Source organism: Centroberyx affinis, unplaced genomic scaffold, assembly GCF_046629955.1.
Source record: "Centroberyx affinis isolate AG114_WGS23_722 - 3 ecotype Tasmania unplaced genomic scaffold, CSIRO-AGI_Caff_v1 ptg005091l_1, whole genome shotgun sequence".
NCBI classification, from domain to species: domain Eukaryota; kingdom Metazoa; phylum Chordata; class Actinopteri; order Beryciformes; family Berycidae; genus Centroberyx; species Centroberyx affinis.
This window is the reverse complement of record NW_027282520.1, coordinates 502,504-527,579: the sequence shown is the minus strand read 5'-3', so window position 1 is coordinate 527,579 and position 25,076 is coordinate 502,504. Positions and strand designations below refer to the sequence as shown.

General features: G+C 37.9%; 1 protein-coding gene across 1 annotated transcript in view; it reads left to right on the top strand.

Annotated features, from left to right (window-relative positions):
* Window positions 1-24,772, top strand: part of LOC139666696 (macrophage mannose receptor 1-like) — a 45,610-nt gene extending 20,838 nt beyond the window's left edge. The window contains exons 14-33 of the mRNA XM_071546008.1: window positions 3,821-3,893; window positions 4,052-4,205; window positions 6,785-6,820; window positions 7,471-7,634; window positions 7,787-7,848; window positions 10,543-10,643; window positions 10,792-10,940; window positions 11,238-11,343; window positions 12,461-12,588; window positions 12,728-12,772; window positions 13,803-13,853; window positions 15,019-15,063; window positions 16,152-16,248; window positions 19,021-19,253; window positions 19,908-20,070; window positions 20,361-20,528; window positions 20,622-20,738; window positions 21,113-21,268; window positions 22,938-22,967; window positions 23,157-24,772. Coding sequence (XP_071402109.1) covers window positions 3,821-3,893; window positions 4,052-4,205; window positions 6,785-6,820; window positions 7,471-7,634; window positions 7,787-7,848; window positions 10,543-10,643; window positions 10,792-10,940; window positions 11,238-11,343; window positions 12,461-12,588; window positions 12,728-12,772; window positions 13,803-13,853; window positions 15,019-15,063; window positions 16,152-16,248; window positions 19,021-19,253; window positions 19,908-20,070; window positions 20,361-20,528; window positions 20,622-20,738; window positions 21,113-21,268; window positions 22,938-22,967; window positions 23,157-23,398 — 2,320 coding nt within the window. The 3' untranslated portion in view covers window positions 23,399-24,772. The remainder of the gene's footprint in view (window positions 1-3,820; window positions 3,894-4,051; window positions 4,206-6,784; window positions 6,821-7,470; window positions 7,635-7,786; window positions 7,849-10,542; window positions 10,644-10,791; window positions 10,941-11,237; window positions 11,344-12,460; window positions 12,589-12,727; window positions 12,773-13,802; window positions 13,854-15,018; window positions 15,064-16,151; window positions 16,249-19,020; window positions 19,254-19,907; window positions 20,071-20,360; window positions 20,529-20,621; window positions 20,739-21,112; window positions 21,269-22,937; window positions 22,968-23,156) is intronic.
* Window positions 24,773-25,076: the final 304 nt, after the last annotated feature.

Below are 25,076 nucleotides of genomic sequence, written 5' to 3'. Positions count from 1 at the left end.
ATGTGACGTAAAGTTAATACTTTATGTAGTGTAACTTTGAGTAAAAGCTAATACTGAACGGGCAGGAGTTTGATTCTACCTGTTAATAAGGACTGATTCTGGATCAGCACTATGGAGTATGGAGGGGTCTTGAAAGCAGCTCCACGGTGCTGAAAAAATAGCTGATCCAGAATGAGTCCTTAAAAAGAAGGCAGAATCAAACTCCTGACCCATATGGGATATTGTGCACGACACGTTTCATGTTGAGTTCCAAGCATTCTGAGCTTCAGCTTAAGCATCTAGATACAAACGATTCCACGGCAGAAACCTAAAACATCAGGAAAAGTAATGGAACATTATAAGAGAACATGGAACTTAAAATTTTTCGTAAAATTATTATTTTTATTTTTTTTCACCTTTATTTATTCAGGGGGAGTTTCACTGAGAGCAATGCTCTCTTTTTCAGGAACGCCCTGATCACATTCACACACACATTCATACCTGGAAGCTGACCAGTACAAGCACAGTCTGATCTGCTGGCCACTGAGCAGCTCTACTGGAGCGGTTGGGGTTAAGGGCCTTGCTCAAGGGCACCTCAGTGGTGGTAATGAGGGAGGGGCAAGCGCTGCTTTCCACTTTCCCACCCAGATTTATCCTGCCGGTCCGGGGGATTCCGGTCACAAGCTCGCTTCTCTAACCTTTAGGCCACCACCACAATAAAATAACACTGTTGAAACTTAAATGATCAAAAACAGTAGCCTAAAAGTTTTCTGTTACAGATGCTCAGTAATATAGCTATTAAATTAGATTAATTGATTAGAGTTCCCCTCTTTTCTGTAACAATAACATAATTGGCATCAGTGTGTGAAATTAAGAATCCAGTCTGGTTTTTTTTGTTTTTTTCTAGAAAATTACGAAAGCCCTGAGGGGCAAGGGGGAAAAAAAAGTTTGTGGTCAATGTCGGCCAAAACCTAAGTTTATCTCGTACATACGAGATACTATCTCGTACAGGCCTGGAGAGCGAGACACAGAAACGGGGGGCAAGTTCATCTTCCTCCTTATCCTTTTTTCTCCGAGCAGGATTTTTATTCGAATGCGAGTAAACAGTTTTACATAATGTCACCAAATTACCAGTACTTTGTGTCAAAGAGAACATAAATTAAAAATATGAAGAGCTACAGTGCTATACTGTTCTGTTTGTTGCTTGCGTTTGTCCTGTCTACAAGGTACAGAAAAATAGAAATGAGACCCCTTTTACAGAGAAATCTGCTTTTCTGACCCTCTGCCCTGCTAAATCTCTGTGCTCCATCCGCTCCACTCATAAAAAATATGGCATTATTGTTTTAAACTAGGGCTGAACGATTTTGAAAAAATATCTAATTGCGATTATTTTGACTGATATTGCAATTGCGATATGATTTGCGATATTAGAGGGAATGATCATTTTTACATCATTATTCTCATTTTCATTGAAAAACTTTTAAAATGATTATGGTGTGATTTTTGCAGGGATCTGTTCCAAACAAAGATGCTTTCTTAAGTCTGTAGAATATGATGTGTAGGCCAGGACATCTCTGCAGCATGACAATATTTAATTTAAAATGGTATTTTGACACACATTTCGCCTTTATCAAATATTGCACTTCCTGCGATTTGAAAATTGCAGTAGGCCATATTGCGATTTCGATAAAATTTTGATTAATTGTTCAGCCCTATTCTAAACGTATCAGTACTAAAATGATGCATGAAATGTAGTGTATTGTTTTTAAAGGCTGGGGATCGTGACACTTTTCTAGTATCGGTATTTCGTGCAACCCTACGAGAGGACCATTGGCTAACACTGTAGCTAACAGTATGTTAAAGGATAAGGCTGGTGTTTTTTAATGCATTGCTTAAAAAACATCAAACAAATCCTATGAAAATAACAAAATCAGCAATGATTTTGTTTTGCCAACAAGTCTCGTCCGTGTAGCCAGTGCCCAATGAAGCCATGTCCCAGCAGCCATAGAACTCCATTGTATTAAAAAAAAGATTAAAAACACGTCAAAGAGCCATGCTGCTGCTCTGGGCAGCATACTGCATCATCGCGATGCACCGGGCCAGCCAACTTTTTCCTCAAACAACTTAATAAGCCGGCTGTAAACACTTTGCGATCTCAGGAAAGTAGTTCCGTAGCACCGAAAATAGTCCCTGGCGTAATGAAGAATTTGTTCCCATTTGAATTTGATTTGATAATAACTACAACAGCCTGACTTTTCGTGGTAACAGTTAGCAATTTTTAAAATTGAAACTATGTCTTTGTGAGCTGTATTTCAAGGTTTTTAGCTTACAATTGGAGCCAATGACTTCTGGGTTGACGGCTAAAAACGGTACGTGGGATGTCAGAAAGTAACGGGAGTAGAGCAAACGCAATTGTTGATTTTGTTATTTTCATAGGATTTGTTGACGGTAAGCAATACATTAAAAAACACCAGCCTTATCCTTCAAGTAATTGTTGGCGACTAGCATTATCATGAAAGTGAGAAAATTAGAACTTGTAGCACCTCTCAGGCTTGATGATTAGTTAATTTTAATGATGCACAGCTGAACTTGCCAGGCTTGTTTAGGGGATTGGTAAAATAGACTAGAATCATAACATAGACCATAGACATACATTTTTAAAAAAAGAATGCACTTTCAATGACTGAAGATGTCTCTTCTTGTGAAACTTGTTTTGTTTACACAGGATGAGAGCAATGGAATTCACTAATGATGAAGATTGAAATTTTGCTTTCAGAAGATATTAATCTACAGGCCATAGAATAAAAACCAATAACAACTTTGGATTACTAAAAGGTGTATCTTCATATTTTGGAAAATGCTAATCTCCTACAGTTGCTTGACAGTGTATGCTAAAGTGTCAGCATGCGCAGCAGATAGAGCTATCTCCCAGAGACACAAAGGTGATTTTGGTGCCAATACTCCCGATACTATCTATTTAGTGCAAAGGGACAGAGCAGCACTTTCAATAGACAGCAGACTATACATATCCCTCTATATATACATTTAGCATTCTAACACTGCATCCACACAGCATGGCATACTAGGGGTGGGACAAAATATCGATACTGGAATATATCGTCATACTTCCTCTTGCGATACGTTATCGATACACTGGCGCCAAATATCAATATTTTTATTAAAACATGCGGGCGCTCTAAATGGATTCCCCGCATTAAGCCTGTTACCATTTTGACTTACCAGAGTCACTACTTAATGACTCCTCGCGGTGGCGCTTATCAAATGAATGAGGGTAACGTGAACGGAAGTTAACTAACTTGCGGTGAAGAAGACGAATAACTCACAGAGGGGAAAATGGCGGACAGCGGGGCAAAGCAAACCAGAGAGGCACCACAGTTCTTGCTTTTTGCCTTTTTAGGGGTATTTTTTCTTCTTCAGTTACACAGATATCGTGATGTATCGTAGATGAATTGTCTTGCAATATATCGAGTATCGCAGAATCGCTGTATCGTGATACCATCGTTATTGTGGGCAACATATGATAGTATTGTATCGTGAGTTACTCTGTGATTCCCACCCCTATGGCATACTGTATGTTTGCAGCTAAGGGTGGTTAGTGAAGAGCAAAGCATTGGGACAGTGCATCATCAGAGTAGTTACACTGAGTGGGATAAGCATGAACATAATTCCTGAGGCTTAAATGGAATAGTGTTACAAAGACTTGTGCAAATATTCCAACTTGTACTTCAGATAACCACTAAATTAGGCAAAAGCTCTCTGTTTAAGCATTTTAAAATAAGGTTGGATGATCATCTCATGTATCTGATATTGCACACTGTAGTTATGGAAGAGCCTGGATTGGCCTTAGTGCCCCTGACCCAAGCACCGGTTATGTATGGAGCGATGGATCCCCAGTGAGTTACCTTTTTTTTTTTTAAATTTTACATCTAATTTTACAAGTTGCATCATATATTCTATATTCTCTATATATTTTATCTATAGTTTATCGTCTAGCCTAATTATAAATAGACAATAAAACCTTGTTCATTTTTATTTTTATTTGTGTTCACAGCTAAATTTCCAGCACTGGAGGAGTGGAGAGCCAAACAATAAAAACAATGTGGAATCTTGTGCTGAATTTTCCATGTATTACTGGGATAAAGACGGTTCTTGGAATGATGTGCACTGTGAGAGTTACAATGACTGGCTGTGTCAGATCCGTGCAGGTACAGTTGAGAAAATGTGGACTGAATCCATGTGTTTTGTCTTGTTTGGTCACCACAGGTTTAAATAATAGCAGTGTTTCCCACACATAGACTTTACTTGAGCGGGCCGCCCAGGTATATTAACGGCCGCCAAAGTATATTTGGCGACCCATTTTAGCATTTTTTATTTTTATTTTTTTATCTGTCCGAGAGAACGAGACCATCCGCGATCGATTAACTAGTGGACAATCTCCCCTCGCTCTACCCCTCCAGGGTTTCCCACACTTAGAAAACTTTGTGGTGGGCCACCACAGTATCAGCACTGACCAACACAAATTTTCTTCACTATTTAATCGTAGAACTGCGTGTAGCGCATTGATTCATTCCGCCCCTAATTGCACCACGCGATCTCTGTCTCTCACTCTCTTTCTCGCTTGCTCTCTCTGTTGCTCCCGCTCTCTCTCTGTTGCTCTCTCACTCACTCCCTCTCTCACCGGACCCGTCTGTTCGCCTCCCACTGCACATGTGTGAGGGAGATTTTTTTCCATGCCAAGAAGACAACCGACTGAATTCCCGAAAAGAAGCTGAGTTTCCGAGATTAGCACGCTGTATAGCCTAGCTGCTAGTCAGTATCCACTGAGTGGACTGATAACATTAATATTAACTTATTAACTCTGACTCTGAATGTTTGCTCCCTCAATCCAGATTAACTAGTGCAGTGCCTGTTCAAAATAGGCGTAGGCTATCAGTCGCTTGCTTTGAGCCCCGCTGCTGCACAGAGCGTTGTTCGCTTGTTTAGTCAAAGTTTATTAATATTGAACGTGTCGCGTGTCCGATCCGACACTGCACGTCCTTGGTTCCCCAGCAATACACCCACCAAGTGTGAAGTAGATCGGACGAACGGTTCTCGAGATATGCGAAGGACACACATACAGAGATTCCTTGCTTCATAGATGATATTGAAAAATATTTTCAAAGAAGTAAAAGGACTCGTCCTGAGGAGGAGCAGGGACAGCCTGGACCAGAGGAGCTGCTGAGCAATAAAACAGAGTAGATAATAATGTCAAAGGCTAGTAATTTAACGATGTAAAGATACAGGTGAAACTGACAGCACAGTGTAGCACTGTTTATATTTTTAAGTTCTATTTAAAAGAACTATTTAAAAAGAACTATTTAAAACTTTAACATTAACGGGAACTTTAACGGTAGGTAATGTTATTATCTTGTGGTATTTAAGTAACATTAGAGAAATTAGCCTAATTGTGTTGCGTTGCGACACTGTTAGTTAAATTACCTAATTATTAGGTCATTTAACTGATAACCATGTTGTAATGCTTCAGTGGATTGAACTGAGGATCCGTGCTTGGTTGTTAACAGACAAAATAGCTTAAATCCAACTGCTTGATGAATCCAATACTGAACACAAAAACAACCAGCTTAAGTCTCTTGTCTTTTCTTATTTAGAACACAACCTTTGAAAAAGTGTTTTCCTGTGTGTGTCTGCTGTTTTCTGTTATGTCGCTCACTGGAGTTTTCCTTTCTGCCAGTTTCAGCCCACTCTGCATGTGCACATTTTGTCACGTGGTGTAACGCAGTGTTGTCATTTGTTGATGCAACAAGAAATTAGGAGTGCTTGGTGTGATGCAACGGATATCCCTAATGAACATGAGGCACAATTGTTGTCATTTAGGAATGAGATCACATAGAGTTATGAATAGAGATCACAATTTTAATATGATTAATTGTGCAGCGCTAGTGAGCATTCATGCTCTTTTTCAACACCACAGTGTGTCGCATACATACAGCTATAGAATACTGTAGTTGTAGTGGGCAGATCCAGCTAGGATCTGCCCACTACAACTACAGTATTCTAGTGTTGGCTACTGTGCAGCTTCATGGGAGCAATTTGGAATTAAATGCGTTGCTTAAGGGTACCTCAACACTGATTGTTGAGGGAGGGGAGAAGGTTATTTGCATCCCCTATCCAGATTTCCAGCCAGTCGGGGAGATTCAAACTAGTGACAGGCCTGCGTCTTCAACCTCTTGTCTACCAATGCCTCAAATGATGTAGCAACGTGACACTTTTTTGATCCCTGGAGGGAATTTTTTTGCACTGTCCACTGCTTTCCAATAGGAGCCTCGAACCTGGGTACTGTGGAAAACAGCATTTTCCTTATTCACTACACCACCCTTTGTTAAATTGTGTGCAACAGACTTGTGTACCTCACAAAGTAGAGCATGGCACTAGCATGGGATTGGAATTGTATTCACGCTGAGACCCCTCGTGCTAAAAATGTATGCAGTCATGGTACTGTTAGGATAAAAGCAGGGGCAAATAATCATATATTACTGCTATTTTGGCAGTAATATGCTTTCATACAATTAAATATTTGAGATTAGCACAATATATTTGTGGTCTGTGTTGGCTCAGGGTAAAGTTAGTCTTCCAAATACACTGGTCTCATAATCCCGGATTTTGATAACAAAAACCAAAAACTCAAGAAGAAATGCTCAAGCCAAAGTCAAAGAATGGGTTGCTGTGCTCGTTCTCAACTCACATTTGTTCTAAGTGTAATTGTCTGTTGTTTGTGCTTTTACAGGAGTAACTCCAAAGCCACCTCCTGACATTGTCCCTGGTGAGTTGCCATTATACAACAGTTAGTTCCGGTCGAGTAATTTGATTGGACAGGAGGCATTCTATGAGTGCTGATATAGTATAACAGCACTGGGATGTTTCACTATATGTATAACTCCACTTTACAGGTGTCCTAACAGTTTATGTGTGGCAACGCTTGGTATAGGAATCCTGAGGGAACTGGCGGAGACGACTAAAAGACAAAAATCATATTATGTTGTCTCAAATTACCATTACTTGATAAATAGCTTTGTTTATAGAACTGTGGTATAAAAGCAATATCACACCCCCGGTCGTGTTGTTATACTGTATATTAGCACGAATGATTATCTCTGACTGTGATTATCTACGACTCCGAATCACCACGACCATGACCACGATGATATACTTTTACTTTTTAGGCATTTTAATTAAGCGCTTAACCAAAGAACACTTCAGCAAGACAGACTGGTGCTACTGGGGATCACACCTGTGAACTTTTGGTTACACATCAACTCTAAAAGATAATCTGATAATAATCTAAAATTCTTCATTTTGAATATGTCACCAGATTGTTGTTTTGACAAGGTGTAAGAAAAAAGGAATGCAATGACAATTTTTTTTCTGTCCCACAAAAAAAAAAAAAAAACATGATCTCTAAAATCTTTGCAGAGCATAATGTCACTGCAGACGGCTGGCTTGAGTGGAGAGGAAATCAGTATTATATTAATACGATGTCAATGGCCATGGAAGATGCTCGTCACTTCTGTCAACAGAGACATGGCGACTTGGTAGTTATCAACAGTGAAGCTGAAAATGTCTTTTTATGGAAACAGGTAGGCAGTGACATTTAAGGTACATTACTTGCATTGCTGAATAGTCATGACATTCAAATTCAGCATATATAATTCACTGTCTTAAAAATAAGTACTGTAGGTCTCACTGTGTGTATGTGTGTGTGTGTGTGTGTGTGTGTGTGTGTGTGTAGATATCCAGAAACTACAAGTCTCATTACATAGGTCTGACAGTGGATCTTGATGGAACATATGGGTGAGTATGAATTAAATACATATGTGTAGACAACTTGAAATGTATAGTGCTTTCAGAAAGACTTCTATATTAGCATTTTTTGTAACTGGTCTATACACAAAAGCTCATAATTTCAAAGTGTTTTTCTTTTGTTTGTTTTTTTTACAATTTAATGCAAAGTTCATATAAATGAAAAACTTAAATGTTTTGAGTGTAAATATTCAATGTAGTGACACTCCAAATTTAGTCGAGGTATATTCCATATTCTGTTGAATGTCCTTGAGATATTTCTACAATTTGATTGGCGGCCTCCTCTGGCAAATATAATTTGACTTAATTTGGAATGAAACATGTATAAGGTTTTCTAAAACATGTTTTAACTTTGTGGTTATGGGATATATTATGTAGATTGTTGACAAAAATGTTTCTATTCTGAATTCAGCCTGCAGAATGTGGAAAAAGTCAAAGGGGTTGAATGTTCTCAGAAGGCACTCTAATGCTCGCAATGTTATAAACACTGCATACATTTTTTATGAAATATTTTCTCTAAAAAACTGAACTTGAAAAAGAGATTTTTGCGATATTTTGGAGTTATTGGTCAAAATGTTAAGTTGAATGTTATAGTGCCACCATCTGGCTGATCACATTAATTTTTGTTGCCACAGTATTGAAGGAGATTTGAAAACTATATGCCTATTTAATTTGATTGCTCTAACATGAATCATTTAGGAATTATGCCCCCCTTCATGTTTGTACATCTTCACCATCAACTTTATTCATGTGTCATGTGTTGGCCAGCATTTCACGGTAAAACTGAGTTTAACGGAGTTGCACTGTATATCACCCTCTGCATTTAACTGAAACGTTGCATGCAATCTGGTTGCATCAAGTTGAAACTGTTTTAACTTTTTGCAACTAGGTTCAGGCAACAGTTAATCAAAATGCTGATATCATGTCACATGACTTTCAGTTGGGCAAATGATATTACTACTACAGCCAACTGATAGTGTAACTAACAAACAACAGAAGGCATACCGCTTGTGATATGGACCCAAGAAAAATAAATCACCCAGTCATCCAGAATTTCGATGGTTTATGGATTCACTTTACATTTAAATGTTGTTGTATTCCAGGTGGCTTAATTATTTCACGTATAGAAAGTTAAGTTGTCAGTGGACATTAGCTGGCGTTAGCTTAACCGCTAACTGTGGACATAGCTTATGTTATATTCATATTAAACCACAGCAAAGGTATTTAATATACTGAATTACTTTTTAACTTGATGATTTAACTTACTTTTTAACACAAAATGTTGTAAAACATGACTTTTATTCGTTTAAACTACTGTAGAGTGTGTTGTTGCATGTAGTTTTGATTGCATTTGAAATTGTGTAACAGTAAATTTGCATGAACCTCATGCAACTTGCAACTCACCAACGCAACCAAGTTGCATGAATAATTTCACCATGTAACACTGGCTTAAAGGTGGTGGTATGGAGCACAACCAAATGTGGTCTGTCACACTTTAAGGTCTATACCAAATATATATCTGAAGTTTGGTTGCTCTAGCATCAAGCGTTTAGGAATTATGCCTCACTTCCTGTTTTTTTGGATTTTCAAAACTTTGGGTAATAGCCACAATCTAAGACAGGCTTTCCCAACCCTGGGGTTGCAACCCCAAGTGGGGTCGCATGGAATTTCTAGCAATTGATCAATACAAATAATTATTATTATTAAAATAATAAAAACACCACACATAATTTAAAACAACTAAACGTATCCTACGTTTTCACTTCCCCTCATAAAAATCAAGTTCAAATAAAATGCAGGATATTGTTAACTGAGCTCAGCATATCTTGATTCACACGATCACACGTGACCAGGCTATGTGCATTCCCACACTCAAACATAAACAGCGCGCAATTTAATTTCAGTCATTGTTTGTTCAGCATTAATTTGCAGCCTTGTAAATACAAGCTCACCTGTACATATCCTGCACTGGGAAAATAAAATCCTCACTTTGTGCACTAATCTGTGGCTCGTCTTGGCTATTCTGCCTCCGGCTGCCGTCCACAATAATATACATGAAATAGCCTAAATATGGTCTAAAATGAACGTTTACTTGCAACATAGTATTACAAACTGTTACATGATCGAAAACAAATTAATTTTTAGCAAGAAATTGTCTGTGTTTTGAATGTCTGGGGTCACTAGAGTTTTGTGATGTCAAAGTGGGGCCACGAGCCAAAAAAGGTTGGGAACCACTGACCTAAGAAATCCGTACATGCTGTTTGCAAAATTTCAATGAGATTGGATGAAGTTTGTGGGAGAAATAGCGACAAAAAGGTTTTGCATAAAATTCAAAATGACAGAAAAACTATCATGGCAGAAATTAAAACCATATGTGCAATGGATTTGTCATAAACCAAGGAACCTGAGGGAAAAACAGAATTGATTATAGACCTCACAGTTCTGAAGTTATTGGCCAAAGTGTAAAGTTGCTTGTTATAGTCCCACAATCTGGCTGATGAGTGTAATTTTTGTTGCCTGAGTAGTGGGGGAGATTTGATCATCTTTGGGCAGAAAAAGAATGAAAACAATAGGGTTTACGGGCTTGAACCCCTAATAAACATTCCCTTTATTAAGCTAGTATAATTTGTAGAGTGAGATGTTTTTCTGAAAAAATTTTAACTGATTTGCCTGTGTTGCACAAAGGTGGATGGATGATTCTCCAGTGGTGTTTGAAAGGTGGGACGAAAATCAACCTGAATTCAAGAACAATGATGAGAACTGTGCTGCCATGACTTACTCTATGGGTGAGCAAACTAAAGAATGATTCATCTTCACTGGCAAACATGCATGCGACAAATTTAACAAAGCATTAACCCTGAATTAGGTGTTCAATTCAAAAAAATTTAGATTGTATCTGAAATGTTGAAGATAATATCATCGATGTGCTCACAGGGTTCTGGCGTGACTATAATTGTGGGCGGGAGCGGAGGTCCATTTGTAAACGTGGGGGCCCACCACCTGTCAACACCACTGCCACTGTAGCCCCCACAGTGCCTCCTCAAGGTGGCTGCTCAGTCAACTGGTCAAAATTTGATTCAAAGGTCAGAGGTCACTGTTAACTTTAATAGTCATTCAAAGGGATGGGAATATGCTAACGCCACTGATTTTGAACAGACCCAATTCTCAGTGCTTGCACTGAGATATGCCTTGGATTTTAAATAATGATCAATAGTGAACAACGCCTTATCTACAACTTTTATGCAATGTCACATAAATCAAGCCTTTTTTGTCATGTGAGATTGGGATCTGCTAACTTTATAAGGGCAATGTTTGGGTAGTTGTGGTTGTGGATATATTTTTCATGAGTTCAAAATCAACATATCATTTATTGTCTATAGTGTTACAGAATCATTAATGACCTGAAGACAACATGGGATGGAGCAAGGACACAATGCAAAGCAATGGGAGGAAATTTAGTCTCCATCCTCTCAAGGCGTGTACAAGGTTTGTTCTGTTTTTTACCCATTAAAAACATTATGCACATCATTTTTACCTTATTTGTGTCTAGTTTGTTTGAGTCTAGTCTAGTTCATAATATTATCCATTAGCCCCAGCTAGTAGCATCTGAATAGTAAAATGATGAATAGTCCATGTTCACAATGACAGCAAGCCCCAAACATGTTAACCCGAATTCTCATAAACTACTTCATAGTACAATGCTGTCATTAGCAATAATATAAAAACCAATGCTTGAGCTACAGTTATCTGCAGCAGTGCTTGGAGTACATAATCCAGCTATGTAGCTGCAAACGTGATATGTCACTAAGTCGTTTGTGACAGTGTCTTTTTTGGCACTACCACCTCTTTTGTTATGCAGTGAAGTCCACAGGAATTATTATAGTAGTACAGTACTAGTACAGTGAGTAATTAATTAAAAGGGAAATAAGTAAAACAATTTATAAACCGATTAATTAAAATGCTTTTAAATGGCCCATTTAATAAAAATATTTATAAAACAATTAAATGGACAAATACATGACTGAATTTACAGAAGAGAATTTGCAGAGATGAGTCAGGATCTCCCATTGGCCACCTTCTGCTGCCAACCTATGCCATAGTAGCATAGGTTGACCAATTATTAGCATCTTCATACCAGACATCTATCAAGAAAAAGGGTACATTGCACCTCCAAGGGTACAGAAACAAACCAAAGAACCATAGAACATTTGCATTTCGACTACATTTAGCCAAAACTGAAAAAAAAAAAGACATTACATCCACCCCTAACACTGTACCAGATCTTTTATTATACCTCTAAGGTGATCTGCCACACGTTATTCTTGTACTTTTTTTTTTTTTGAAGTCTTACATCGATGGATGTATGCACCTTTCTATTTATGGGGTGGGATGGGAGGGGGGTCATCTGTTTTTGTAATGTATTTTATAATGTGCCTTATGTGTTTTTGTTATGTTTTCTGTTATATTATGCTTGCAGTCCCTGTTGTTAACGTTCTGTTATGAGCACACAAATTCCTTACAACTAAGTTCACAAGGCAATAAAGTATTGAATCTTAAATCAAAATGTCTGATGAACCTTGCGTCACCCATGTTAAATTTTCAGCATTTTTGATCACCCAAATGGCTGACGAACCTACTACAGACCTATGGATTGGTATGAATGTTTTAGAAGGTAATGATTTTTACTGGACTGATGGCCGGCCAAGGCGATACACCAACTGGGGCTATGCTGTAAGTGGACACAATCTATTGTGATGAGAAAGTAGGTTGTATGCAGCAGTATTGTTTATAATGTTTATAATACAGAGTTTTCTTTTAGTGTATTTTTCATAAAAAATCCTAAAAATCTGACACTGATTCTCCATTGTAGATGCGTCACCATCGTCCAGGAATTCTCTATGAAAGATGGCGTAAGGTAACATGTTCAGACTTTATTTTAAAGTGGAATACCACTCCATTTAGTTATTGTCATGACCTTGAACAGACCAAACAGCATTTGTCAACATGAACTCTATCCCCAAGCTATAAACCAGAGCACAAACCCTTAATTGTGTTTCCAGGGCGTGTATCTTGAAATCCTTTCTCCATTAAAACATACTTGAAACAAAAGAGAGTATAGCACTAATAGAGTTAGATGTTTCCTTTTACATACAATTTACACCTGCTCAGGAGCTTCTGTGAGATACTAAAATTTTCCCACACTAATCTGACTCCAAAAAAACTTTCATGAATACCGCACTTTTTGTGTAAATGTCGGTGCAAACAATTGGTAACATAATAGTGGAGGAAACTGAGCCAGAATATGACCGGAAGTTAGGATTTCTTCTTCAGAATTTGTTAGGCCTACTTAAAAAAACAATGCTTATTTGGTTGTACAGAACATGTTAATGACAAAATACTCCTCAAATTCTTTATTTTCACATTGATAATTTGTATTACTTGACGTATGTTCATTAATAGGGGTTTTTATTTTTTAAATTGTGACTGGAAGTGCTATATACAGTAGGATAGTTCATTTTTTAGTTATATTATATATAATGATGTGGAGCTTTGTCGTCACATGCCATTTGTTCAAGTTAACCTGATCAACTAGCCTATATCACTGGATGGTAATTTGAATGACTCAGCAAAGTTCTTTGACTGATTAGTAACATTAGGTAGCTGTTTACTATCAAAGCATGTAACTACAATGTGGTGAGTTAAGTATGAAATGGGGAATGGAGAAAACAGAATTAGGACCATAGAATGTAGCCACAATGTCATCATTGGATTGGACTGAATAGTTTAAAGATGTGAATTTTATTGGACTGAGGGCCGACCAAGGTGATACACCAACTCAGTCTATGCTGTAAATAGACACAATCTATATTCAGTATTGTGATGAAAAAGTGAGTTGTTGTTTTTTCTTTTAGTGTAATCTTTGACACGCTCATTCTCCATTGTAGATGGACGCTCCCAACAATTTCCCAGGAACTTTTGAACAACAGTGGAATGAGGTAACATGTTCAAACTTGATTTAGAGTGGAATATCACTCCATTTAGTTATTGTCATGACTTAGAATAGATCAAACAGTATTAGTAAATTTTTCCTTAAAAAAAAAACTTGAAAAAAATATGATTATTAGGATGTAAAGAACATGCTTATGATAGCTTACTCCTCAAATATATTATTTATTTTCACCTTGGTAATTTGTATTACTTGACATATGTTCATCAGTAAGGGACTGGACATGCTATTATTAGGTACTCAGGAGAAGCATCTGTGTAAGAGCTTAGTTTTAGTTTAGTTTATTTGACAATTTAAATAAAACACATGGCCCATAAACAAACCTGGGCTCTCAGAGATGGGCTCTGTGTGTGCACTTGTGCATTCACTTGTTCATTCGTTTGTTTGTTCATTCGTTTGATCAGCTGTATGTAATGCTTTTTGCCATGTGAAGTTCTGGGTGGGATTACAGCTTGCACTTGTTTTGGCGGCACAGAGCCCCAAGAGCCATGCATAGGTAAATACAAGTGTGCACTTGACCATCAGGCAGTATGGTAGAAGTCAAACAACCATCAACCAACTCAAGGTGTGCTGTACATCCAACACACCAGGAAGTGGCTTGGTGATTTCTAACTGTCGTGGCCAAGTTAACTTATGAAAATTATTCTCTTGCTGACAACACTGTGCTACCACCGCACTTTGGTGTTAACAGATAGTGTTTTTAAAGTCAGCACAGTTTCACTCATTTTAATCATGCATAGTTCCCCGAGCACCTAAAAAACGCAAGCCCACGTTAAGTGTCACTGACTGCCAGATCGACTGCCAGATCCAATATAATGCTAACAACTGCAATAATAACAACAACAGTGTATGAATTACCCAGTTAGCTAAACCTTTTGAACTGGATGAAAAAATTACGTATTGACTATCAGAGCACGTAACTAGGCCTACAACATGATGAGTTGGTACTGTAGGTCTGAAACGGGCTAGGAGATAAGAAACTTACGACCATAGAATGTAGCCACACAGCCATGCAGTATCAATCTATATTGAGTATTGTGATGAGAAACTGAGTTGTATGCAGCATTATTGTTGATAATATCAAGTTTGTATTTATATTTCTTTCTTTGTGTGTTGTTGATAACAATTTATATGATACTGTTTCTCCATTGTAGTTACTACGGCTTTATCCAGGAATTTTCGGTCAAAGATTGAATCAGGTAACATTTTCAAACTTGATTGTAAAGTGGAATACCACTCCATTTTGTTATTGTCATGACCTTGAACAGACCAAACAGCATTTGTCAACATGAAGAATTATCTCTGCAAGCTATAAACCAGAGAGCACAAACTCTAAATAGTGATGTCCTACTCATGTCCCAGCTAACCAAAGTACAGCACAGAGTTGTGACAATGTAGCCAGACAAGCAAAGGTTTGTCATAGCAATGTAACCACTTCATGTCCTGTAATATTGACAGTTTTAACAGACCAGTGTCAACTGGGGAAAAAAGTCATGTTAATTTTCATCTTTTGTTAATAGTACTATTGAAACTTGGAGTAATAACATTACACAGTAACAACAGGCTTGAAGTCATTCTTCAATGGTACTTTATGCTTGACGTAGGTTCATCAATAAGGGCTATATTTTGAAAATTGTGACAGGAAGTGCTATTATTTTATACTGACTAGCTTGGCACTTGTAGAGTTATCTCAGCATAAAATCTAACCCTGCCTGGCAGGTTCACAACAATGCTAATTCTAATCACAATATTAACAATAATGTGGTTGGAGATAATAAAATTACGACTATAGAATGTAGCCACACTGTCGTCATCTGGTAAATCATAAAATAACCAACAAGTCTGAATAGGTTATGTCACTGCTACATAATGTGTTCACTGGGTATACACCCTGGAGTTTCTCCATAGACAGTGGATCTGAGATTGATCTCATTCTGTACACTGCTTGTGTGAAGTTTTACATCCAAATTAGTTTTATGTCCTAGAAGAATTATCAGTTCCAAACCAGAAAATGTATCATGATCCCTGCAAAATCACTGTGGATACTGTCAGAGTTGCTATTTCTATGTTTCCTGATACATTTTCAGTGGAGATGGATGAATGACATCACAGAGATTAAAGAGGGCAACAAACTTTTTCTGCATTTCTTTTTCTTCAGGAGGATGAATATTCCTTAAAACAGAATAAATTGTCCTATGAGAGATATGCTATATTCTTAGCCAGAAAATCTCCAAAATTGTCTTGGATCCTGTCACAGTTTGCTATTTCCCAAACCATTCCTTCACAGTGTGTTGTGATGACCAGCAATCCTGTCCTTGGGATTGGGAAATGGATAGCAAAGTCCTGCAATGACACCAATGGATATATCTGTCTTCGAAATGTTGGTGAGCTCATCCTCTGCCCTTTATTTTTTATACATTTCCTGAGGTTTAGAACTGATTGCAGTAGACAAGAAAGACATAATATTGTCCTCAAGTATTTCTTACATAAAGGAATTGGCTGAAGTTTGGTTTTATAAGAACAGCTCAGCAAATTCTAAATTGACTAATAAGGTGAGTGATACCCCATTTATCACTCACCTTATCGGAGCAGGATAGCTATCCGATCTGCCATGTGTAAATGCAACCAAGACGCATTGGAGACGGTTTGGTATCCGATTGCTCAAACCACCTTCGGAGGTGGCTTGAGACGCATTGTATCCTCAAGTTTGCCAAGTGTAAATGTCTTGTCAAGCCGCATACGTCAACCGTCAACTCCTCCCAAGTGGAAAAACGTCTCTCAACAGTACCCTTAATGAATACTGATGCATGTAAATGTGCTTGTCATTCCATTCTCTGTATGAGAAAACCAGCATCTCCAATGCACCGTGTGCCACAAAACCATAACGCATCATTAATTTCTAACCATATGACATTAAGTCCAATTGCTTAAAACCTTGAATTTGTCGCAATTATATGGAACAAATTGGGGCTCTGCTAAATGACTGTAATAAATGACAAGTGTAAATGGGGCCTGAGGTTCAGCACCATCCGCATGTCCTGGAGCAGATTTCTATGAGTTTGGTGGAAAAGATTGTCACATTCATGTCTTGCAGGGAAGTCTAATCGCACCAACAAAAAAAAGCAAAGATTTTGAAAACCGCTGGAAAAGTAGGTCTTCTTCTGTAAGAAGTTAGGTAATCTGTATTATATAGCTGCCCGAGGAAAGGCTGTGGTAAATGTCAAAGACCTGAGCCACCCTCTCATGCACACATTCTGAAAAACCTGCTAGGTTAACTCTGGGTTAACCTAGCAGGTTAGTGGGCCCTGGTGGAAGCATTTATGTGCCCCTTCCTGACATCACCTCTCTCTTTCACTACATATAGTTCCTTGTTTTTTTCTGTTAAAAACTCTAATGAATTAAATTTGTCCTAGTTTTGTGTGGGATGGACACACTCTTGGATGGGCATCACTCTCAGAAACTCAGCATCATCTTATAACTAAAATGACTAAAATTTCCATTAAAGCCACAAGAAACTGAAATCTGTGATTTCTCTTCAGTTGTGTTGTTTTGTTACCTTAAGGGATTTAATAAAAAACACCAAGGTTTGAAAAAGAAGCAGTATGCCTACATTGAGAAATGCCTTTTCATGTAATTAATTTTCCCCTGGACAAGTTTTCAGTGGCTGGGAATACTCCGGCACCAGCACACACAATCTTTGAATAATTAATTATTGAGCAACCACCCCTTTCTTTTTGCGTGCTTCGCGTCAACTGCTGACTAGATGGTCAATTTACCAACTCCTGTGAGTGTTCTTGCTAGCTGCAATTAACCAGTATGGATGTACTAACGTAACTAAGGTGCAACATTATTTGTTTGCAATATATGCTTTACTAGCTAAAGCTACACCTAACCTTAACAAACCAAATTCACAACAATGGCTAGGTAACATATGCTAAACAGCTGATAATATATATAATGAAAAAAAAAAACCTTTCATGACAAATTTGACATACTCATCTATTTTTAACCGTCCAAAAGTACACATTGACCATCCCAAAATATATATTTTACATTATCCTTATACATTACATTATCATTATATTATATCTAGTAGAGCTGGCTAACAGGCATAAAAATCCTGCGCAAAGGTTTGCGCAACAATTAATCCTATTGAAATTAACCCACCGCCAACCACCATCATACCGCTGTCAACTCCAAGAATGTATGCCACCGGGAACACCGCCCACCGCGACAACCCTTGTGTCACCCAGCGTTTTTGATAGGCTACATTTACATTGTTAGTTGGCCTAACAACAGCAGACCACAAGCTCACCAGCAAGACCAAAAAATTAATAAATGAAAAAAATCCACCAACAATCCAGCTGTCCCGGACCAGTCCCGAATGACAATTCCAAATCATTTTTTTTATGGCCCCAGGGGATTAGGACGTCCTTAATTTCGAGCCCTGGTGCAGGTGCTCCGCTTATTTTGTAGCAGCAAGGGCGGAGCCCGCAACTGTTGACATGTTCTAGATTAAAGCACTGTCAGTAAGGAAAATATAGGAGATCATAGGGTAAATATTGGACTTTTGGGCCCATAGTGCAATTATTTAGCTACAAAACACTTGAATTATTCTACATGAGCCATTTGGAGAAATTTGATGGAAACTTTACATTTACATTTTGTTTAGAGCTGTAAAAAGATGGCCCTGTTAACTTATAATACAATACTTTGGAACAAGGCTGGGATAGAATTATGTGGACTAGATCTGCATTTGGTTTTCGTACAAACTTTTGACTGAGAAATTTTCAGATTGGGATGAACTATTCCTCCAACTAGTTGAACTTTAGTAGGCTAGTATGCTATGATTTTCTGTGTGGCTGTTCTGTATTGCAATTAATTCTTTTCTGATGCACTTTTTTAAATTGTAATTGTGCCAATGATCCAACAATAAGAAAATTAAGACATGTTGTATGCTAAACTATACCATAGCCTATTCAAACAGTGCACTGTCTGAATTACTGAATTTGGTGAGTGAATGATTTTATTCTCGTCAGGCAAATGAAAAAGAACTGTTGAGTGTCTGTAAACTGCTGTGATGCCACAGTGCTCCTGACATGAAGTTGAATGTAAAAACTAAAACCGCTTCCAATCTAATTTCTCACCCTCAACAGACCCAACTATCCCAGCCACAACAGAATCAACAACTCTGAACATCTATGTCAAGCTGGCTAATGACTCCATTAAGGTTGTGACTCAAAATATGACCTGGAATGAAGCCAAGAAGCATTGTGAAGCTGATGGTGCCAAACTGGCTAGCCTACGTAATGAGTGGACACAGGCCTATGTTGAGCTGCAGGCCATGAAAGTCCAGGCTCCTCTGTGGATTGGACTGAACAAAGCAGAGGTACAGGGCAGGAAGTATCTCACAATAGCACATAAAGCTAACCTCTATAAATGTTGATAAACTCATACTGGCTACATTGACTAGTTCCAGAGAACATGATTCATTTCAAAATTAAGTTGTTCAAGTTGCGTTTTATAATTGTAGAAATCAAGTAATATATTTAGATTTTTTTTTACAAATAATTTATTGATATTATTTCTGATTATTGATTGATTTATTTTATTAAGTTTACAAGTCATGGATAAATGCATATGACGTAAATCTTGTAGCATGAAATCCTCAAGGCAGCGGTGATAATTTTATCTGGCCAATTAGCTTCACAAGAAAAATCATTCCACAAACTTTTTATCAGGGGTGAGGAGTAACTGATTGCAATAAACATGAATACATGTGATATATGTATATAAATATATAGATTTTTTTACGTAAATCACAGAAAAGAGATTACAAGCGTTTGAAATAAATATGTTATTGTTTGATTAATCACAAATTGGATGAAATGATGAAATTATTATAAATACAGTCTGTGAAATGGAATAACTAATTCATTTAATGGCATATATTCAATGGATTTTTGAGGCAAAGTAATCCAAAACTTAATCAGGTAATTTGTATTCTGTAGTTGAATGTATTTTGATCCATCCTTGCTTTCAGACTGGCGGTTATTTCAGGTATATTGATGGCTGGCACTTGAGCCTTGTCAATTGGGACGCAGGTGAACCAAGTAACCGATCTTGTGTGTACCTGGATGTGAATGGAACGTGGAAGACTGCTTTCTGCAATCAGACCATGAACAGTGTTTGTATGAAGTCTACAGGTATGACAATTAGCAGTTTAAGTGATCATATAGGTCTTTATCTGTTTGGCACACTGTTGTAATATACAGAAGGTTACTAAATTACAGGTAAACATGCTGTTCAATACTGTGAATTATATGTCTTCTTGTCTTTTACTTGATGTTACATACCGTAGATACATAGATGTAGTTTGGTTGTTATACTACAGTGTCAAAAATGTGCTCAGTTCTCACTGCACTGTATTTTAAAGCATGAAACGATCTAATGAATGGATCCCACAGCTTATGTCATTACTATCTCTCTCACTCAGATGTGCCGCCAACAGAGTCATCCCATTTCCCAGGAGTTTGCCCTGAAGAGCTGGATGTAGAGTCCAGAGACCAGAGGTCTGTCTGGCTACCATTTAAGGGTCATTGTTATGTCTTCATCACAAAAGAAGTTGAATGGACAGATGCAGCTTCTAGCTGTATAAGACATGGTAAGGCTTTTCTGTGGGTAGTCCAATATCAAAGTTTAAAGCAGTAAACTGTGTTTAGTTTTCATTAACAACTGACTATTTTGTGTTGTGAAGGTGGAAACCTAGCCAGTATTGAAGATCCCTCTGAGCAAGACTTCATTAAAAGCAATGTGAAAATCTTTGAAGACAGCCACAGCTCTTTCTGGATCGGCCTGTTTAAAACTCACAAAGGTACATTGTCCGTGCCACAACCCAACAATAAATGATCACATCTAATGATAAAAACTTACAATCTTCAAGTAACAAATATTCACATCAAATACAGCCAACCATCAAGTAATGAATACACACATCAAATAATGAAAAGCAAACTATCAAATAACAAAAAACTCCAGTGTCATAAATGTTATGCTAAGGTGTGGGTCTATTGTTCGCTATTGGATGTTGTGATTTCATTATTTGACATGGACATTCATTATTTAAGGTAAGATTGCACTTTATTGATCCCCCAGAGGAAATTTAAGAAAGCTTACTCCCTTCGCTATACACGTCACCTCACCTTGTCAAATTACCAAAGAAAAAAAACAGAATTTCTGTGTCCCCAGGGAAGTGGTTGTGGTTGGACAAAACAATCATGGACTATACTAACTGGGGTCCTGATGAGCCTGATGACAACGGTTATGGAGAGATTCTGTCGGATGGGACATGGAGGACAGGCCGCCATTGGCATGACAGGGCGTACATTTGTAAAACACCCAAAGGTGAGACCATCAGACCACTGCAGACTGAATTTGTTATAACAGGAATGTGTAACAGGTGTAATGTTGTAACTATGGCTGCAAAGATTATATTAAAAAAATTGATTAATTCAATTATAAAATATTTTCAATAATTTCTATAATCGAATGATTTATAACATAAATCAAAGGCTCTCTGTGGCATTCAAGGGCCGTTCAGTGCATTCTATCCCCGCCCCGCCAGCCAGGCAACTCTCTTGCAGGCAGCCTGCACAGACAGGCAGCACAAGGCGTTGGAATGCATACATTTTCAGCATGCCTGAAAATCAAGAGAGCTCTCAATGAGATAGCCCTGCTGATTCCAGATAGTTTTTTTTTACAATCTGACACTTGCATTCTATCTCGAGTCTTGCCATTATGCTGAGTAATGCATTTCAACATCCAATTCTGATGCAATGCTCTTGTAGTTTACAATCCAAATAATAGTCCACATTGGTATGAAGCGTGTACCTGCCCAATTTCCGTACAAAAATAAGGTTAAAAGGTGCCTACAGCCTTGTTATAGGCTAGTCCAATCTGGGACCAATCCGCAAGCGCAACGTCTTTGGTCAGTAACATGCTGAGCCGTCTAGTCTAGTCTTGTTTATATAGCCCTTTATCACAAACATGTCTCAAAGGGCTACACATAGCATCATATAGGCCTACAGTACATGTCATTGTCATGTCACACTACATCATATACATACTTCATATACATCATTAACTATATCATATTGTATACATCATATATATCATTTTACTAGATTATATACATCATATACCATACTACAGACAAACCTATGGGCAATTCACAGTCTTCAATTCACCTGACCTGCATGTCTTTGGACTGTGGGAGGAAACCGGAGATCCTGGAGGAAACCCACACAACCATGGGGAGAACACGCAAACAGAAAAAGGACCAGGGCAGAGATTCAAACCCATTACCTTCTTGCTATGAGGCAATAGTACTAACCACTGAGCCACCGTGCTGCCATCAACGGTCCTCATTCCCCATTGCACTTGTGAGGAAGGCCAATATTACCCTAGGGTTTTTTCATGTTTTAGCCCATTTAGATTTAGATTGATGAATGCCTTTTTCCTACCTTTTAGGCAGCCACTGGTTTCAGTTCATTTCAGTATGGTATGAAAATCAACTTGCAGAGACTTGAAACTTGCTTGAGATAGGTAATCCATCACAGTGAACATTTTGTCATCCTTTTTTAGTCAAAGTTCTGTTATCATTGTGTTGAGAGCGGAGACTGTTTTGACTGTTTTGAAAACTCGTTGGTGCATTCATGTGCACTCCAACATCCCGGAAGAGTCAGCTGCCAAACAGCAACCTTTTTAATGCAAGAAAATACTAAATTCACATTATGCTTTACGACGCCCATGTTTGCTTTCAGTATTTGCAGTAAAAATTTGAACTGAAAGACTGGACTTTTAAAAAAAAAAAGTATTATATTTTATAACAGATTATTTGAACATTTGAATTATTATTCGATGGAATATTCAATTATGAAAATAATCGTTAGTTGCAGCCCTAGTTGTAACACTAATTGTTCAACAACTCATTAATTGTTGTGGGAAAATTATAGTAATTATATGCCTTGTGAAAGGTTTGTTATCTTATCATGTTTCCCTTTTTTCCTGCCAGTGATACAGCCAAAGCCATCACCAACACCTAGTAAGTTACTTCTCTTCAACTCCTGTAGTTGTCAAATATGAATACAATATTTTAGAGTCAACAAAACCCATGTGGATTTAAAAAAAAAAAACTAGAGACAGTCATTTCTCACTGAATTTGTTTTCATTTTGTGTTTCTAATTGAATGCCTTTGACTGATCATCACCTACTTACTGAATTTGTGCAGCAGGTCCAATATTGGATCTCCGTCACCCTGGCCACATAGGTTTGGCAGTTGTGCTGGCCGCTGCTGTCATTGCCATACTGGCAGCCATTGCATTCTTCCTGTACAAGAAGTCTGGTCGCCCCTTACCCACCTTTGACAACCCTCTCTACTTCAACGGTGAGCGGTCCCAGCCTGACGTGGTGGACACCAGTAAACTGATAGAGAATGCAGAGGAAGAGAATCCTGAGCCTATTTTAATTCTGTGATGTAAAAACTTGCAGAATCTAATGGGACATACACTGTATCTAGGGCTGGTGGTCATTGGCATCCTCATGGTCAATTTTGCAGTCTGTTTTGGGGAATGGGAGAAGTTTCAATGGAATTGGCAATTTCTGGCCTTAGGGAACAAAAGGCTCTAGGATGTCTGATTAGGAATGATCGCCAATTGAAATTATTTGAAATTAATTGTGTTTTATCATATATTTTATCATAATAAAATACCTGTGACTGAATGCGCATTATAGAATTTTACTTCATTACACCTTTTAGGATACTAGGCTATATTTACTGTGTATTTGTCACAGATTGTTCATTGTTTAATGTTAGAATGTTTTAAAGCTGGAATCCAGGATGTTTTTTCCAGTAATAAATAGTTAGGCTACTTTATCACAATACCAATTGTCAGTATTACTTGTCAGTATTTGGTTGGAGACGCTCTCCATGGACCGCTATTGAATTTTTTTTGTCTGGTAGGACAAAAGTCTGCTAACTATCCAATTAACGTTGCCACAGCCAACACAGGTTACCTGCACTGGGTATAGCTGAGTGCCGCTAGGTAGTAAGCGTATCAGGTTGGCCAAAAATCATTTTGGGTTGGCTAGTATGCTTACTGCGGCACACACTGCAGGCTGCAGGATACTGTCAAGTCGCAAATTTACACCATCCTCAATTTCATCATAAGATACAATCACTTAAAGTCAAATTACCTGGTTACTGATGAGCTGACGGCACACGAGCGACACTGGCTGCTACACCTTCTTTGATAATATAATTGATAATATAATCCTTACGTGGTTGTCTGAACGTCATACTCAAATACTCGCCACCAGAGGGGGAGACAAAGCAAGGAAATCTGGGAAATCCCGGAGTTCTACTTTAATGTTTAATCAACATTACAATTTCCAATTTGGCAGACGCTTTTATCCAAAGCGTTAAAACATTAACAAATGGGACATTTGTTAATGTTTTTACATTAAACATTAAACCAGGCAATATGTTCCTACTGGGTCATATTGTAACATAAGACAGACAGTATAATGACATAATATGGCTGCACAAGTAGGCTAATCGTATATTAATCGAGATTACAATTATGGCCACGGCAATATGGTAATCGTGAAAAGTTGCAATTACTGCATTCTATTTAATACTCCCAAGTTTTTCTTAGTTTCAAACTGCTCTAAACCACTGTAAATAGAAAATGATCTTTGTAACCAATCACAGACATATTTGTTGAGCTTGTTGAGTGCACTGGCGAATCAGAGGCATATATCACCAATCTGTGCTGCTGAACCTGCATGAGCATCTTTTAAGAAGTGTGAATTTCTCCTCTGTTTGATGTAGCCTAGCCTCCAAAACAATTTGAGAGGTAGACCTTTGCAATAAAAAATACATTCTTTAATGTTGTCGTTTGCGCTTTATTTTAAAGAAGGTATCAGTTAAGGCACTGTTTAGGCACCAGTACTGTTTTAAAAGTATCATTTTAGCACCGGTATTGGCAAAATCTAAACAATACCCATCCCTACAATGAACATAAGGAAAAAAGGCTTATGTCATGACACCAACAATGCCTTCTGTTGGCCAAACAACACAGCCAGGTTGGCCACTATAGGTTACAAACCAAGTGACTTCCATCCAACAATCATACAGCACAGCAGCTTACTA